Source organism: Eubalaena glacialis, chromosome 13, assembly GCF_028564815.1.
Source record: "Eubalaena glacialis isolate mEubGla1 chromosome 13, mEubGla1.1.hap2.+ XY, whole genome shotgun sequence".
NCBI classification, from domain to species: domain Eukaryota; kingdom Metazoa; phylum Chordata; class Mammalia; order Artiodactyla; family Balaenidae; genus Eubalaena; species Eubalaena glacialis.
Genome location: NC_083728.1, coordinates 26,812,863 through 26,829,149, shown reverse-complemented (window position 1 = coordinate 26,829,149; position 16,287 = coordinate 26,812,863). Strand labels below are relative to the sequence as shown.

General features: G+C 49.8%; 2 protein-coding genes across 10 annotated transcripts in view; both read left to right on the top strand.

The window, feature by feature from the left end:
- Window positions 1–10,817, top strand: part of DNMT3B (DNA methyltransferase 3 beta) — a 36,553-nt gene extending 25,736 nt beyond the window's left edge. For 5 of the 8 annotated variants that reach the window (XM_061210246.1, XM_061210245.1, XM_061210241.1 and 2 more), the window contains 11 exons: window positions 4–83; window positions 386–498; window positions 851–1,034; window positions 1,583–1,667; window positions 2,583–2,728; window positions 3,058–3,148; window positions 3,469–3,617; window positions 4,447–4,532; window positions 7,073–7,142; window positions 7,891–8,009; window positions 9,370–10,817. In XM_061210246.1, the coding sequence (XP_061066229.1) occupies window positions 4–83; window positions 386–498; window positions 851–1,034; window positions 1,583–1,667; window positions 2,583–2,728; window positions 3,058–3,148; window positions 3,469–3,617; window positions 4,447–4,532; window positions 7,073–7,142; window positions 7,891–8,009; window positions 9,370–9,511 (1,265 nt within the window). In that variant the 3' untranslated portion in view covers window positions 9,512–10,817. The remainder of the gene's footprint in view (window positions 1–3; window positions 84–385; window positions 499–850; window positions 1,035–1,582; window positions 1,668–2,582; window positions 2,729–3,057; window positions 3,149–3,468; window positions 3,618–4,446; window positions 4,533–7,072; window positions 7,143–7,890; window positions 8,010–9,369) is intronic. The other 3 variants (XM_061210244.1, XM_061210243.1, XM_061210242.1) reach the window with 1 other exon arrangement.
- A 5,163-nt stretch (window positions 10,818–15,980) lies between these two features.
- Window positions 15,981–16,287, top strand: part of MAPRE1 (microtubule associated protein RP/EB family member 1) — a 31,580-nt gene continuing 31,273 nt past the window's right edge. The window contains exon 1 of one of the 2 annotated variants that reach the window (XM_061207862.1): window positions 15,981–16,023. The gene's annotated coding sequence lies outside the window, so the exon portion shown is untranslated. Of the gene's footprint in view, window positions 16,058–16,287 lie in introns of both variants that reach the window. The other variant, XM_061207861.1, reaches the window with a different exon arrangement.

Sequence of the window (16,287 nt, the reverse complement as noted above, 5' to 3'; positions counted from 1 at the left end):
CAGATAGCTGTTTGTCCTGTGGTAGGAAAAATCCCGTGTCCTTCCACCCTCTCTTTGAGGGTGGACTCTGCCAGACATGCCGGGTAAGACCAATCCCCACCCTGGACTTTCCTGCCGCTTCCCTTCTTCTCAACTTCCCTGCACTTCCCTAGAATAAAGCACCTGCGTGTAGGCGGTAGGGAAGGCTCTAGTGGGGCCGATCGCCCCACCCTTCACTCCAAGGGGAGGTGCCCCGCAGACCCCAGCCAGTTGTCCCTGTAAAGAGCACCAGGCCGCCCGTGACCTGTTCTGTGGCTGCGTCCTAGGGCCTCTGCCAGTGAGCAAGCGAGCGGGGCCTGGAGGTCCCTGGTCTCCGATTTCACAGGCATTTCTCTCTGGCTGCCAGGACCGGTTCCTTGAGCTGTTCTACATGTACGATGACGACGGCTACCAGTCCTACTGCACCGTGTGCTGCGAGGGCCGCGAGCTGCTCCTTTGCAGCAACACGAGCTGCTGCCGGTGAGCACGGGGACTGGAGCCTCGCTGACCTGGGGACGGGGCGCGGAGCCAGTATTATATCTGTGGGGGCCCGTCCTTGAAGGTTCTATGTCCCTGAAGTAGAACTGGGATGTCGGGATGGGTTGAAGAAAGGCAGGGAGCGGGCTAGAGAAGGATCCGCAGAGCTGCCTGTGGACCGAGGGTGCCCAGGTTTCCAGGGAGAGATCGCACACAGGGCCTTGCTGCCCATGGGGAGGGGCAACTGGGGGCCCGAGAGGGTTTCAGCCAGCACACGCCAGCCCCGTGGGGAGGGTGGGGCTCGCAGGAGAGCCGCCTGATGACGGCCACCCCTCCTCCCCGCCACCCGGCGCAGGTGCTTCTGCGTGGAGTGCCTGGAGGTGCTGGTGGGCCCGGGCACGGCGGCGGACGCCAAGCTGCAGGAGCCCTGGAGCTGCTACATGTGCCTGCCCCAGCGCTGCCATGGCGTCCTGCGGCGCCGCAAGGACTGGAGTGTGCGCCTGCAGGCCTTCTTCACCAGCGACCCGGGGCTCGACTACGTAAGCCTGGCACCCGCCCTAGTGCATGGAGTTCACAGAAACAAAGCTCCGCTGTACGGAGGAGCGTCTGAGAGCCTCAGACTGGAGCCCCGGCTAATTAATTGTCCCGTGTGCACTTCCCAGGCGGCTCCAGTGTTCTTCCCTCCCCTCCTTCTTGGCTTGGCTTTTTCAAGGGCCTGCTGAAGAAATAGGGATGGAACTGACCCCGCCTTACTTAGTCTTAGTGGAACTGCAGAGGGGAGGGAAGGCTGGGACCTACTCCCAAGTCTTAGTGGGCATATATGGCTTTTCCTGGGCTGCAAGTTCATGGAGGAGCACATGTCTTTTTGTGGGTGACTTTGCACCCGTGTCAGAGCCTCATCTGTTCCGTGTCTAAGGGTGGAAGGGCCATCTGTGCCAAAGCTCCCCAGGGCATCCCAGCAAAAAAAGGGCAGAGCTCAGGGCTTGTGTCCCTCAGAGGAAGGCCAGCCCTTCCTCTTCCCAGAGCTTGAGTCCCCCTCCCCACACCCACACCTTGACCTCCATGACCTCTTTATTTAACCTGGCAGGAAGCCCCCAAGTTATACCCTGCGATTCCCGCAAACCGAAGGCGACCCATTCGAGTCTTGTCCCTGTTTGACGGAATTGCGACAGGTGAGTTAGGAGTTCACCTGGGAATGCTCACCTGATCCAGGTGTCCATTGTCAGTGTCAAGAAAGACCCCTGGGAAGTACCTGTTGGTCACCTGTTCTGAGAAATCCACTGGCTCCTTGTTTCTCTCCTCAAACCTCTCCACCATTTCACCCACCTGGTCCTCTTTTGGTCCTTTTTAAAGGCATGGATATTTTAGCCCCTGCATTTTATTTTTTATTATGTACAGGAATTTTGGAAAATTATTTTCCGTTCCATAAGCATAGATATATTGGAGATTATTAATTGGGCAACTCTCCTCCTAACATCTCTAATCTTGGTTCCCTCCCGTTTCCTCTAGGTTTCCCATGTATAGAATAAGCATAGCCGACATGCATGTTTGCCCCTGGGCACTTTGCCTGATTTAACTCATTTAATTGTCAGAACTGCCCTGTGATGAATTGTTAGGAACATTTCCCTTTTACTAGAGCAGGAAGCAGTGAGAATGAGTTGCTGTGCACTTAGCATGTACTTCTATTTGTTCACCACTGTCCACCTGCCTAAAACACTGACAGCTTTTAAAGCTTTTTTTTCTCAGCATGGTTTTGGAGAAGATACCCATTCATGTATCTGACTCTGCTGGGGCGGTAGATGGGGGGCCTTGGCTATGTGCCTGTCAGCTTTAATAAATGCTGCCAGTGGGCTATACCAGTTATACATACATATTTTCTTCATGAAACTCCGCAGAGAGCCTGGGGGGCCCAGTGTGCAGTTAAGGTTAGACCCTGCCATCTGCAGGGGTCCACTTGAGGACTGCCATGGCCTTGCTGTGTCTGGTCTGAGTTCTGGAGATGGCTTAGAGTAACTGAAAGGAGGGGCCCTCGGCAGGACAACCCTGACGTCTTTTCTCTCCCCCTCGACACCCCCCCCACCAAACAGGGTACTTGGTCCTCAAAGAATTGGGCATCAAAGTGGAGAAATATGTCGCCTCCGAAGTGTGTGAAGAGTCCATCGCCGTTGGAACTGTTAAGCATGAGGGCAATATCAAATATGTGAACGACGTCAGGAATATCACAAAGAAAAACGTGAGGGCAGCCCCCCTCTTCCTCCACTCCCTGAGCCCCCCGTGTCCTCACAGCCACGTTGCCACCTTCTCCATGCCGGGGGTTGTGGCAGAAGAGAAGGTTTGGTTCCATCAAGCTGTAGTGTTAAACCCACAACTTGGAAATCATTCAGAATGATTTAGATCTTAGCATGTCCTGAGCATTTGGTTTTCTTGGGTCAAAAGTGGAGTTGGGAGACTGAAATGACCAAGCAAGACCTAGAAGTGGGTTTTCTTCTAGCTGGTTACCTGGAACCCAGGCTGTTCACCTCTCCATCCTCACCCCCATCCCTGACTGTTTTTCTCTTGCAGATTGAAGAATGGGGCCCCTTTGACTTGGTGATTGGTGGAAGCCCATGCAATGATCTCTCAAATGTGAACCCTGCCAGGAAAGGCCTGTATGGTGAGCATCCCTTCTTTCCCGTGGCCCCAAGAGACCCTATGTCCCCTGAGTGCTGGTCCAGGAGGAGTGGCCTGAGAAGGAGCTGTTAGCTTCTGGCCAAACTTACCTGTTGTCTCTGTTCATGCCTCATTGTGACTCCCCAGTCCCCAGAGATACAAATGAGTACTGCAGTGCTGATGCCTGTCATTGCAGAGGGTGGCAGGGAGAAGGGACAGTAAGGCATCAGCCTTAGCTGGTCATTGGGAACCAATTGGTCTCAATATGGAGGGGTGGGCTGAACGTTTTGAACCTGGCTCTGCCGTTTTCTTTTGTGGGCTCAGAGGGCACAGGCCGGCTCTTCTTTGAGTTCTACCACCTGCTGAATTACACACGCCCCAAGGAGGGTGAAGACCGGCCTTTCTTCTGGATGTTTGAGAACGTGGTGGCCATGAAGGTTGGCGACAAGCGGGACATCTCTCGGTTCCTGGAGGTGAGGGGACCCGGGGTCTTGATTGTCAAGATAACATGAGCATGAAGGCCCTGCTGGCAACGGGGGTGTAGGGTATTTCCAGTGTTGGGAATGATTTCCGGGTTCCCCATGGAGGGCATGGCTAGGTCTGAGAGTAATGGAATGGAGTGGGTTGGTTCTCTTTAGTACTTGGAAAACATTTGATCTCTCACCTCACCCCAAACCCACTGAAGTCAGATGATGAAACCATCACCTACTTTTGGAGGCATCATGAAAGAGATTTTTTACTCTAGAGAGTTTTTTTCTCACCCTTGTTCCCAGAAACTCTGCATTAGGGACCACAGGCAAGTTAATTATTTACTGTTTAATATGCATCAAGCATTGTAGTAAATACTTTATGTACATACTTATTTCCCCCCAACTTTAGAGCTAAAGTTCTGCTAGTGAGGTTATAGAACTGGCTGGTCAGTTCCCTCATGCCGTGTGAACCTGACCAATCAGTGGCAGAAGTCAGATTTTGCCAACACTGCATTTCCATAACCAGGATCTCAACCTGCTGGATTTCAATTTTGAGTTGCTTTTACCACTGTACACAGTACATTCTGTAATAACATGGTGTGCGCCAGGGGATACCTTCTCTTACAACCTGCCGGTCTGATCTGGTCTCTTTCCCCACCATTAATATGGGGGCACTAGCTACGTCCTTCAGTCAGATTCTTGAGGGGAATTGGTCTGTCCCTTGCCTGGCAGGAACCATGCCTCCTCCACAGCCAGTGGACTGCCATGTCACCTGTCTGCCGCCTGAATTCTGCCATGGGTTCCCAGCAGCTTCCCTTCTCTCTCCCTGCAGTGTAATCCAGTGATGATTGACGCCATCAAAGTGTCTGCTGCTCACAGAGCCCGATACTTCTGGGGCAACCTGCCCGGGATGAACAGGTAACAAGGGGCTCCGAGTGGGGCAGGTAACAGCCAAGTTTAATATAACTAATGGTATGAGCCATTAACCATCGACTCTTATGAGAGAGACACATTGGAACCTTGTAGAAAGAGCTGGCTGTGCTGAGAAAAGGCCTCACCCTCTGCTTCAGACCAACCCCTTCAACCATAGGGTTGTGGTTGAAGCCTGTTAGGCTGTACACCAAGTACCTGAGAATCTCAGGCCAGGATTCCTCAGTACATTTATTTCTGCTCTGCCTAGGGACCTGGTGCTTAAAAGTGCCATGTGTTGGAGCAGGCTTCTTCCCAGCGAGGGATGCTGATGTTTCTACACCCCACCTCTCCTCCCAGATACGGTCCATTGGGAAATGAACTTAATCTCCCTGCCCCTGAGATGAAGTGATCCCTGGACCAGGCCTGTGGTGACCAATCAGGTGGCAGAGCTGAGATAACAATTGGTAGCCCAAAGCCTGTCTCCCTTGGATTTTCTTGACTGAGATCTTTCCCCAACTTTTCATTAGTCCTTTCACGTTGAAAGCCACAAGGCAAGTGGCTTGGCTGAGGATTAATTATCTCCTTTATGTGGCTTCATGGAGACCAACCTGCTAATTAAGATACCAAATGTGATGGTAATATAACTTGCAAATGAGTTAGCTTCAAAAAAATTTTTCTTTAAAAGGAAGTGTTGGAAGCATAACTTTCAGACATTTAGCAAAGTGTGGACAGAGGTGAGAAGGTACTGGAATAGCTTGGGATTTCTGTTGGGTGTCTTACATTTTCATTATCAGCCCATCAAATGGTGCAACGTCCATGTCTGGAATGAACTCGGCTTATTCACTCCATTCCTGAGCTCTCACCCTGCCAGGCACTTCTGTCCCTGCTGCCAGTTCCGTGGTGACTAGATGTCAGTCTTGGCTCTCACAGAGCCAGTGAGGGAGGCATAGAGAAGACAAATGATTTCAGGGTCAGGGTTGGAGGGGGCATTGGAAGAGTTGATGGGGAGGCTTCTCATCCCAGCAGGACCCAAAGTGATGGAGTGGGGACATGCAGTTGAGAGCAGAAGGGAGAGGGTCAGGGAGGCCAGTGACGGGCATTCGCAGAGCAGCTTGGAGAACAGTGTTCCAGGGGTGGGGAGTGGGTGCGAGAGGAGGGCTGAGAACTCCGAAGTATGGGCCAAATTATGTGAGGTTTGTAGTCATGGCAACACATATTTACTTTGACCCAGGAGTTCACGTGAGATTTTAAGCGGATGAGATGAGTTGTGTCTCTGGTTCTCAGGGTTTCTGGTGGAAGAATAATAGACTATCACGTGATGAGTGCAGAAGTGGGGAGTCAGCTGAGGTGTTGTTCAGAGGAGGGGGGCTCTGACTTTGATTATTGTGTTGTGCCCAAGAGGTGCCATCCACATGCACTGAACACAATGAGAGCAGTGGCTCCAGGAGGGTGTCCTGTGGAACTACAGGGAGGGATCAGATTCTAGGTAATGGGATTTGCTGAGCATTATCTGAGTTGGGATGAGAAGTGAACTGCTACATGTGGGCTCTGCAGGATCCGTGACTCAGCCAGCGTCAACCACGGGTCACAGACCCAAATCCAGCCTTTAGACCAAACATCTTGGTTGTTAAGATTTCAGTCCTAGAATCAACAGAAGGTAGAGCAGGGCTGTGAGCCCTTAGCTCCCCTGCGTCCATGGAAGAGTTGGGAATAGAGAGAGGGTGAGGTCAGTGAGGTATTATTCTGTGTTCGATGGCCCCTCTTGTGGGCACCATGTCCAATCTTATGTCTCATTTCTTTTTGGCCTTGGAGTTCCTTACACAGGGATGCTGTGGCATTCATCAACTCTGTGCATTCACACCTCTTGCTGGTTTTCTGGTCTGGACTTCAGTTTAACCACTTCAGTTTCTAAAGTTCTATCCATTCTCCTTCTCAAGCACCTGTTTTCCTCTCTCTGCTTTTGCAGGTTTCAGTGGTGAAAGTTACAAGGGGGAATTAATTTTAGTCCATTTGTGAACCACCTTTTATCTTTACTTGGACCCACTATTAAAGCCTCCTGAGGCTGCATTCCAGCAATAAGCCACCAAATCATGGGTTTGATGTGCTAGTTGTAGTGAGTAGACCCACAAAGACCTAATCCAAGCTCCTGAGGCTCAGAGAGGTGGCAGAATTTGCTCAAGGTCATTCACTCAGCCAGAGAGCAGTGGGGCTGAGACTGAGGTGCCTCCTGACTCCTCCAACAATGTGCTTCCCCATCCTGCTCCCCTCAGTGAAGGAGCTTTGACTACTGTTAACATTTGGGAAGGAGGAGCATTCACTCCTGGACATTGGGCTCCCCGTCCCCCGGCCCCCATCAAGGGACTAGTCTGTCCCTGGCTCAGCACACAGGCTTGTGCTCATGCCAGGGCCATTTTTATCATGTATTTGTAGCAAAGTCCACTGCCAGAGCACATTTTGCAGCTTGGGCTTTCACTCCCACCTTGGGAGGCACCTAGCCAAGGCCCTTTTCCAGGTGGTAGAAAGTAATGGGTTTTGGATGTTCTCAGGCCTGTGATAGCATCAAAGAATGATAAACTCGAGCTGCAGGACTGCCTGGAGTTCAATAGGACAGCAAAGGTAAGATGTGCTCTGTGCCTGGCCCACTGGGAAATGCACTTGGTGATCTCTAATCGGGACTTGACCTTGGTGTCCAATTTGTTCCTGCCCCTCCCCCCACGTGACTCCCTGGTGCTGGGCTTCTTTCCCCACATAATTTTTCTATCCTGTCTTCAAGTACAGTGTAGGAGAGGTTCTTGATAAACAAAAATCACTGAGAAAAGTCAAGTAGACTTTCCGATTGTGAAGGCACACTCCACGGAGACTCAGCTCATCCTCCCAGTGAGAAATGAGTACACTTCTGCCAAAAAAAAAAAAAAAAAAAAAAAATCTATGGTTAAGTCATGGATAATTCTATTAAGATCTCCATAAACTTACTTTTCAATGTTTGCATTAAGCTAAGCTCCATTCATTCAAACCCTGGTTGACCATCCTCTACAATCTGGGTGGACTTTTAATTTTGCTTAATCTTGCTTGATGAATAACTCTGTTTTCTTGGTCCCCATGTGATCTCATTTGTGGTCATTTGTTGTTTATCTCTTGTTCTCTCTGAGGCTCGTCCTTCCTGTTCATTAACTTCTTGGCTTTTGTGGGAAGCACAGAGTGTTCTTGTCCTTCCAACTCTCCTTTTCTCATTCCCTCTCGGAGCCCAGCCCTGCCACTCTCTCTCTCCCACCCACCCTCCCTCCTCCTTCCCTTACCTGCTTCTGAGCCTTGACCCAGAACCCTTCATTCTGTGCTCACTCCATGATGTCGTTTTGTTCTCCAGTTAAAGAAAGTACAGACAATAACCACCAAGTCGAACTCGATCAGACAGGGGAAAAACCAACTTTTCCCTGTTGTCATGAATGGCAAAGAAGATGTTTTGTGGTGCACTGAGCTAGAAAGGTGAGCAAGGCTGTACGTGGAAAGGGGAATCAAGCAGATAGAGAGAAAGGGGAAGAAAACATGGTTAAGGCCAGCAGTGCGAATGGGCAAGTGCTTGCCTTAATTCCACATGGTCTCACTGACCTTCTGTGTTAGCAGGGTTGGGAGTAACCTTTTCAGTTAGTGCTTATTTCCTAGCAGAAATGGCAAAAGGGTTGTGGTGGTGAGGAATCCAAAACATGAGGTCATGAGACAGCACATCTGTCTATGTTGGCTGTGTTGCCCTGGCATTTGCCTGCCCCACCATGCTGGGACAGACACTAGGATGTATGAGGATCCAGCTAAAGGAAACCCCGCCGACATGCCATTGCTCTTTCTCAGGATTCCTCCTGCCAAGTTACTTGTTCTAAAGCTGATTCCTCCTTAGCCACAGTCTGTCTTCTCCCTTATCCATTTATTTGACTAAGTTGGTAGTGTGTCTATTTTGATTCAGAGAACCAGCTCTTAGATTTCATTTCTCCTGTTCTGTATTTAATTTTTTTCTCTCACTCCTTTTGTTTTATTTTGTTATTGTGATTAGAATGTAGTAAGGGCTATGACTATTCCTCTTTACTTTTTTGGTTGTGTTTTGCGGTTCTTTGATAGGGTATTTACATTCCAGATATTTTAGTTCTACAACTGGATTTATTTCTTGGTTTAATTTGTGGTATTAGATTGTAAACCTGGGAAAGAATGAGGTCCAGTGTATCTGTAGCCTCTTCCCAGACCTGTGGTAGAATTCCATTCAGGAGGCTGTTGGTGTATTTGGTTGCCATCTACCATTAAGTCCAGCTTGGCCCTTGATCCAGCAGTTTGCTTTGAAGAAAGAAAGAAAATGCAGGATACTTCAGTTTACTCATGGTAAATTATCTGAGCATCTGATGATTGGAAATAAGGTCCATTTTGTGAGTGTCCTTATTCTTTACTAAGGCAATTGCCTAACTTCTGTCCTTGTGTGGTTTGAAGAGAGGTACGTTTCTGTCTGCTGGCTGGCTGGCCATCTTGGCATTCATTCATTTGAGAAAGGTCCACTGAGCACCATCTATGTGCCAGGAGCATTGTGCCAGCGTAGGGGCATGCACAAGACAGGTGCCCTCAGAGAGGGACCATGCCCTCATGACAGTCCTTTGTGCTGAAGAACTGGTGGGCCTGACCTCTGGGGGTCAAGAGAGGGCTCATGTGAAGGCCTGGTGGGCCTGGTGGAAGGGACGGGTCAAAGGTCAGGAAGAGCAGCGCCACGTTGGCTGCCAAGGCGAGGATCTCCCAGAGGCGTTAAGCACGCTGGAGGGGGCACATCTGACTCCCTGTGTTTTCACTCTGGTGCCCCCCTCCCCACCCCCAGGATCTTCGGCTTTCCCGTACACTACACAGATGTGTCCAACATGGGCCGTGTTGCCCGCCAGAAGCTGCTCGGGAGGTCCTGGAGTGTACCTGTCATCCGACACCTCTTCGCCCCCTTGAAGGACTACTTTGCCTGTGAATAGTACCCCAGGCACCAGGGCTTGTGGGCAGAGCCACGACCCAGGAGGTGCACCCAGGCTCTGCCCTTCCCAGCTCAGCTGTGTGGGGTCGGGCCGAGTACCTCGTCGGGAGCAGAGCTGCCTTGTCCCCTCCTGGCAGGGGGACCCCGAGGTGCCATCTCCTTGTGCACAATTCAGACCTGGCCGCTCGGAGCGGCCAAACACGGTGCTTATTTTGTCTTCTAAAATTTTAAAACTTGAAATAGGTAGTAAGATGGCTTTTTTTTCCCTCCTGGGTTTACCGCTCAGAGAAACGATGGCTAAGATACCAAAACCACAGTGCCAACAGCTCTCCGATACTCAGGTTAATGCTGAAAAATCACCCAAGACAGTTACTGCAAGACTTTAATTTTTTAAATGTCTGCAGCTCCTTGTTTCCAGGAGTGTGTGGCAGTAGACATGTAGCTAAGGGACCTTTTAAGGGCCTAGGATGGTTTCTTCTAGGGCTAGCAGAAGAGGACATGATGTCCATGTCTGTCTTGAATTTTCCCCGGCACGTTCCCCTGGCCTCAGTATAAAGGGCTGGGATCCGGGGCCCATTTAGAGTATTTTCCACAAGGATGGTGATTTCAGCCGGGATGACATCATCATCACTTTCAGGGCTATTTTTTTTCCCCATAAACCCAAGGGCAGGGCTACCCTTAGCTAAATCCCTCCCAGTGACTGCAATAGAACCCTCTGGAAGCTCAGGAAGGGGTGGGCTGGGTTATAAGCTGCCATATATTGTGTAGACAGGTATGGATTCTCACTGTCTTCTCCCCTTCCCCGTGTGAGGGGGGAGAAGGAGGAGGCTTAGGTAAGACGCCACCCCACCCGTCCCCCCACCCTCCAGACTACTCCGCAGGCACAGGTCCCCAGATCAGAAGTATGACACCCCAATTCCTTAGGCTTCTCTAAACTCAGCAGTGACAGCCAGGGGCAGAAGCACATTCCTCGCACTTCCCCTCCTCTAAGAGACTGCAGGGGAAATGGCAATAAAAGCTCGACCCTCCCTCCAGAGATTTTAAAGTCCTTTTTTATTCCATGATAAATCGATAAATCGTTTTTAGGGGGAATGGGAGGTCGGACAAGCTGCATTTCAGAAATGCTGTCGTAATGGTTTTTAACACCTTTTACTCTTCTTACTGGTGCTATTTTGTAGACTAAGGAACAATGTTGACAGGTTTTGTGGGAGGTTTTTTTATACACTTTTTAAAAAAAATCTCAGACATCTATTTTTGTTTTAACATTTTCATATTTTTTTTTTTTGTAACTGGAGCCATGTAACAAAGTATGGGGAAAAATTGTGCCTTGTTTCAACAGTTTTGCTAATTTTTAGGCTGAAAGATGACAGATGCCTAGAGTTTACCTTATGTTGAATTAAAATCAGTATTTCTCTAACAGTCTGGTGTCCCTTTTGTTCTTTTGCAGGTCAGATGGGTGGGGTATGTGAGGGCCTGGTTAAAGTGGAAAGGTGGGTGGTCGCAGTAGGTCATTCATTCAACAAGCCCAGTACATAAGTACCACGGTGGCCCCCAAATCTAGTGCCATGGTCCCCAAACTCCAATGTATCAGCATTCCCTGGAAGGCTTGTTCAGTGGAGATTTCTGGGCCCCATCCCCAGAGTCTGATTCATTAAGTCTGGAGTGGAGCCTGAGAATTCCATGCTGCTGGTCCAAGAACCAATCTCGGCTAGTGAATGGGTTTCTAAACCTTGGTTCCCCAAACAAATAACTGGAGTGCTTGAGTTCATTTAAAGCCTTGATGTCTGGAACAGCCATCTCCAGATTATTACAGCTCTTGGGTAGCTGGTGAAGATGACTCAAGAATCCCAGGGCTGATCCTCCAGTTCCTTGTCCCTCTGTAGGCTTTCCCTGCACCCTGTTGCACTGCTGCCAAGTTGTCATATCACAGTTCAACCACAGTCAGTGAGGGGACTTGTTGGGAGTGGCCCATGGGCCCAGATTTTAACATAGCTGCCAGCGGCCCCAGCTCTTTGGGTGGAATGTGTATCTTGCTTAAGCTTAACATTGCAACTCCCTTCAGTAGTTCCATCTTAAAGTTCACCTGGGGCCACCCAGCCAGGTGTCCCAAGCCCAGAGCCCATCATGCCATAATCCTCATGTCTCACTATCTCTAACCATGGGTCAGGGCAAAAGGAGCTGATTTCAATAGCTCTCCAGAGGTTAATATCGGTCAGCTGGTGCGTGCAGAGGGAGAAAGGTGTGTAAATGAGATGCACATAGTGGATCAATTGAGCCTCAGTTGGACTTGGCACCTCTGAACCTCAGTTTCTTCACATAAGATAGGTTATAATCATGGCCACCTCCATGATTAGAGTTGTGGGCCTTAATAAAGCCAAGTTCAGAAAGGGTCTGGCCCAGAGTTGGAGAATGAGAAACCAGCTATTTTTTTAGGCACTGCTGGGCTAGGACAGCCCAGGTGCAAGTTGCCATGGTGAGATGATTGTCAATTAGCAAGCCAAGCCAGGCTGGCACTCTGCTCAGGTGTTCAGGCCCCAGGGGCCTTGGCTGCCCTATTAAGCCATCTTGTATACAGTGCTGCACCAAATGCCAGGACAGGATGAAGCAAAATAAACAGCCTCGGCCTCAAAACCCCAAGAGAGGAGATGAACTAGCTCGCCCGGTGAGGGGACCCTGGGTGTCCTGGCCTACCTGTGGGCAGGCTAGTGGGGAGACCTTGTTGGGGCTGCCGGGGCAGTTCTCTGTGTTTTCTCAAGATGGGGGCCAGGTTTGGATTTCAGTGATCCCAGGTCTGGGGCCAAATGGAGAATGTAATGAAAATTCTGATCTTGGGGAAGTAGTTGGTTTGTACCACAAGTAGACCTTTTCTGAAAAAGTCTTCCAGTTGCCTGGGGCTGTATCTGGGGTCTGGCATGTTGTGTCACTTGGGCAGGTGACCCTTGGAATTTTTCATCTCTATAAAAGTGGGGATCATAAATCCTACCTACTTCCTAGGGCTGCTGTGAATGTTCAAGGCTGTGATCTGGGTAAATTGCTTTGCCTGGTGCCTGGCATGTAGTAAGCCCTCACATGTATTGAATGGCATTGTGATAACGAAACCCATTAATCAATGCTGTGTTAATGACGGTGCTGGTAGTGATGGTAACATCCAATATTAATGTATTAAAGTCTTGAAAAGGAAGGACAGGTAATATTCACCTAGGTGTTTCAAAGGAGCTGGGCTCAGATGCTAACTATAGCAACAGCAGCATCTGGCGTTGAAACTGTGTCCATCACCCCCCTCCCCCCTATCATGTTGGGGTCCCCGTGCTCCTTGTTAGGGAGAGTTGATGGGGGTGGCTTTGGCAACCGGCACCCCAGAGACCTGTGGAAGGGATCTTTCCTGGGGGTGCAGGGACTGACCTCTGGACAGTTCCATGGCTGTTTGGTGGGGGATCAGCACTAGACAGAGAGGGTGCCCCACTCTACCTCCGTCCCTCTGGTTTTCCAGCCAACTGCTTCTTGAGTGATTCTCTGTTCCAGGCCTGTGTTTCATCCTTGATTCCTCTCTGCAGCCAGACTGGATGCCTCTCCTGGCTTCACCCCCTCCTTATTTGTGATCTTGGATGTGCTCCATAGCCACTCTGTGCCTCAGTTTATCCAGTGTAAAACGGAGATAATAACCTCATAAGGTTGATGTGTGGATCAAATGATTCAGTGTATGTGAAGCACATGCAGAGTGCTTGCGGGTAGTGAGTGCTGAGTAAACAGCAGCTGCTTTAATGTTTACTGTTAGAGAATCCTCCCAGCAACCCTGAAGTGAGGCAGTGATTACTGTGATCATAGGTAAGAGAACTGAGGCTCAGAAGTCTAACATACCCAAGGCCACACAGCCAGTGGCAAAGGAGGTGTAAGTTAGAATCTGTGCTGTGAATCCATTGGTCTCACCTGCATCTGTGTGTGTGTGTGTGTGTGTTTGGATCCTGAAATTACCTGCTGCCCTTTGCAGCCTATGGTACAATTTACCTTTCTTGCTTCCTTCCCTTCTTACTTTTTTCCAGCTTACCTTCCCTCCCTCCTTTCTGCCTTCTTTCCTTTCTTCCTTCCTTCTGTTTAACTTTATTACTGGAGTTGGGACTGCTTACTCTGAGTCTTTGCATGTGCTGTTCTCTGCCTGGAACAGCCTTCTCCGCTTTGCCAGACTGGTCCTCCAGTTCTCACCTCTTCCAGGAAGCCTCCTTTGCCTCCATTCTAGGCAGCATTAAGAGACATCCCCTAATCTGAGCCCTCCTTCCCTTTGGACAGATAGAAGAATCCATCTCAGCACAAAGCAATCTGTATTATCATTTCTTACTTTTGCAGTCCTCTCCTCCATGAGCTTGTGAGGTCCTCAAGGCAAATGAGACCTGACACCATTTTTTAGTTCAATAATCTTGTCATACATTTGGAAAACTCAGGTCTTGAAGTCATAGTTTTTTGTTTGTTTTGTTTTTGGAGAGGAGACTCACAATTTCTATCTGGGAAAATGAGATTACCTCATACTTTAAAACGGTAGTTTAAAGACGCATAGTAAAGTCTCCCAACTTTCACCTGCTGGATGGAAGTTCTTTTTTTCTGTTTACCCTCTGGCCCTTCTCAGTCAAAGCTTAATCTGACCCAGACAACATTGGCTAACCTCCTCAGGGAGGAGGGTGGAGACTGAGGAGATCACGTGGCCCTCCCTCTATGGTGAGCTGTCTCCTGGGAGGGTAGATGAGTTTTATTTCTGAGGCCCTTGCTCAGAAACCTGTGATGTCCTGTGTCTCTAGAACCATGTTCAAACTCTAGACTGGCACTTGAGGCTCTTCTTGACTTGGCTTTCATTCCCCACACCCATTCCTCCCCCACCCAAAATGGCTTTTAGGTACTGCTGACAACAATCAGTTGACAGTAATTGAATGTTGACATTAATCGAAAGGGACTTTGAAATCACTAACATTTATTGAACACATACTATGTGCTAGGAGTAGTCTAAGAACATTACACACATCATTTGATTCTAACTCCTAGCAGAGTCAGGATTTGAACCCAGGCCTGCTGGCTTTGCTACTTATGAAATTCACTGAAACCGTTGGAAACTTAATGTCCTTGTGTATAAGATGATAACACATTATATTGCCCAAATCACTTATGAATATCTTTACTCAATTATCCAGGCTTCGTATCAATTCACTATAGTGCTAATATTACTACTACTGCTGTAATCATATGGTTGCAGGGCTCTTTGCTGCATCCTCTTGTTTGTCTTTTCCTACCCTTACTCTTGTGCTGGGTTAATGTCTCATATTTTAGGGCAACTATCAACTCTGGAAAGCCTTCCCATACTGCTCAGGTGAGGTCAGGTCTCATGCTGCACTCTTGGAGCGCTGCATACCAGAGAGACTACCCAGCAGTATACTGGTGGTTAAAATATTGAAGTGCCTCCAGGCCAGTTGATAAATAGCTCCTGCCCCAGCTCCCCAACCTATTCTTCCCTGAACATCTCTCCAGGCCTCAGGGGAGGGAGAGACCCAGCCCAGAAGAGGCCTCCAGGACCCTACCTCTTGCAATGCAGGTGCCATCACTCCTGCCACAGCCTCCTCCTGCCTAACACTAAGTCTGGTTTGTAATTAAATAGTGATGTGTAATTAGTTATGTGCTTTGCTTTCCCTGCTGGACTGGAAACTTTAAGAGCTCAGAGGCTATGTCTGGTTCTTGGTCATCACCAAAATCCTAGGGCCTGATTGATCAGGGAAAATAAATATTTGTTGAACACAAGAATAAATGATATTTGGACAAGGAAACCAGCTAGAAACCTGGATCAGTCTTTGTGATGCTGGGCAGTTGACCTCTCTGACCCTCAGTTTCCTCTTCTGTAAAGTGGGTGTAGTTCATTCTTTGAGCAAGTCTCTACTAAGAACCTATGTATCAGGCTCTGGGACACGGTGGGAACAGGATTGAGAAAAACCTTGCTTCCGTGGAACTTATGGAAAGGCAGACAATAAAGGCATAAACAAGATGACTATACTAAGAAAAAAACGGATGATGAGATTATAGGGTCATTCTAGATAGAAGAGTCAAAGAATGTGTCTCTGAGGTGACTTTTAAGTCCTTCCTCAAAGACCGTATTGATTTATTTTTTATCCAATAACTCATTTCTGTAGAAATTCATTGTAAAACCAATTTTTTTGGCTACTGGGGTGTAGAATTTGTAACTGGATCCCGCCTTCTAGGCGGAGTCACACCGGCCCGAGGAGGGATCTCATTGGTTGCGGCAGACCACGCGGCTGCATTGCCCCGGCAGCCGGCGCCCCGCCCCTTGAGCACCCCAGCCGTCGATCAAGTGTCGGGCTCCGCCCCCAGTGCGCGGCTTAGTCCCTCTCTATAAAAGGAGCCGGCGGGCGATGACGAGCCTTTACGTCGGCGCGTAACGGGGGGGCTGCGTGTGAGGTCATCGCGCGGGCGGGCGGGCGGGGTCAGGCGGTTTGAACGAGACGAAGACGGAACCGGAGCCGGGTACGGGCAGCGGACGCGGTCCAGCCGAGAGCCGGTGAGCCGGCTAGCGGGCACGGGGCGGCGGCCGGGGGCGGACGGGCGGGCCTCGGGGCGGGTAGAGCGCCGGCGGGTCCTGCGAGCGGTGCTCGGGCCGCTCCCCTCAGCGGTGCGGTTCGGGCCGGGTGGGGGAAGGGCGGGGCCGTGACCCCCGCGCGCGCGGGCCAGGCTGGGGGGCGCGCGCTCTCCGCTCTGCCGGGGGGCGGGGCCTCGGGCCGGAAGTGGGGG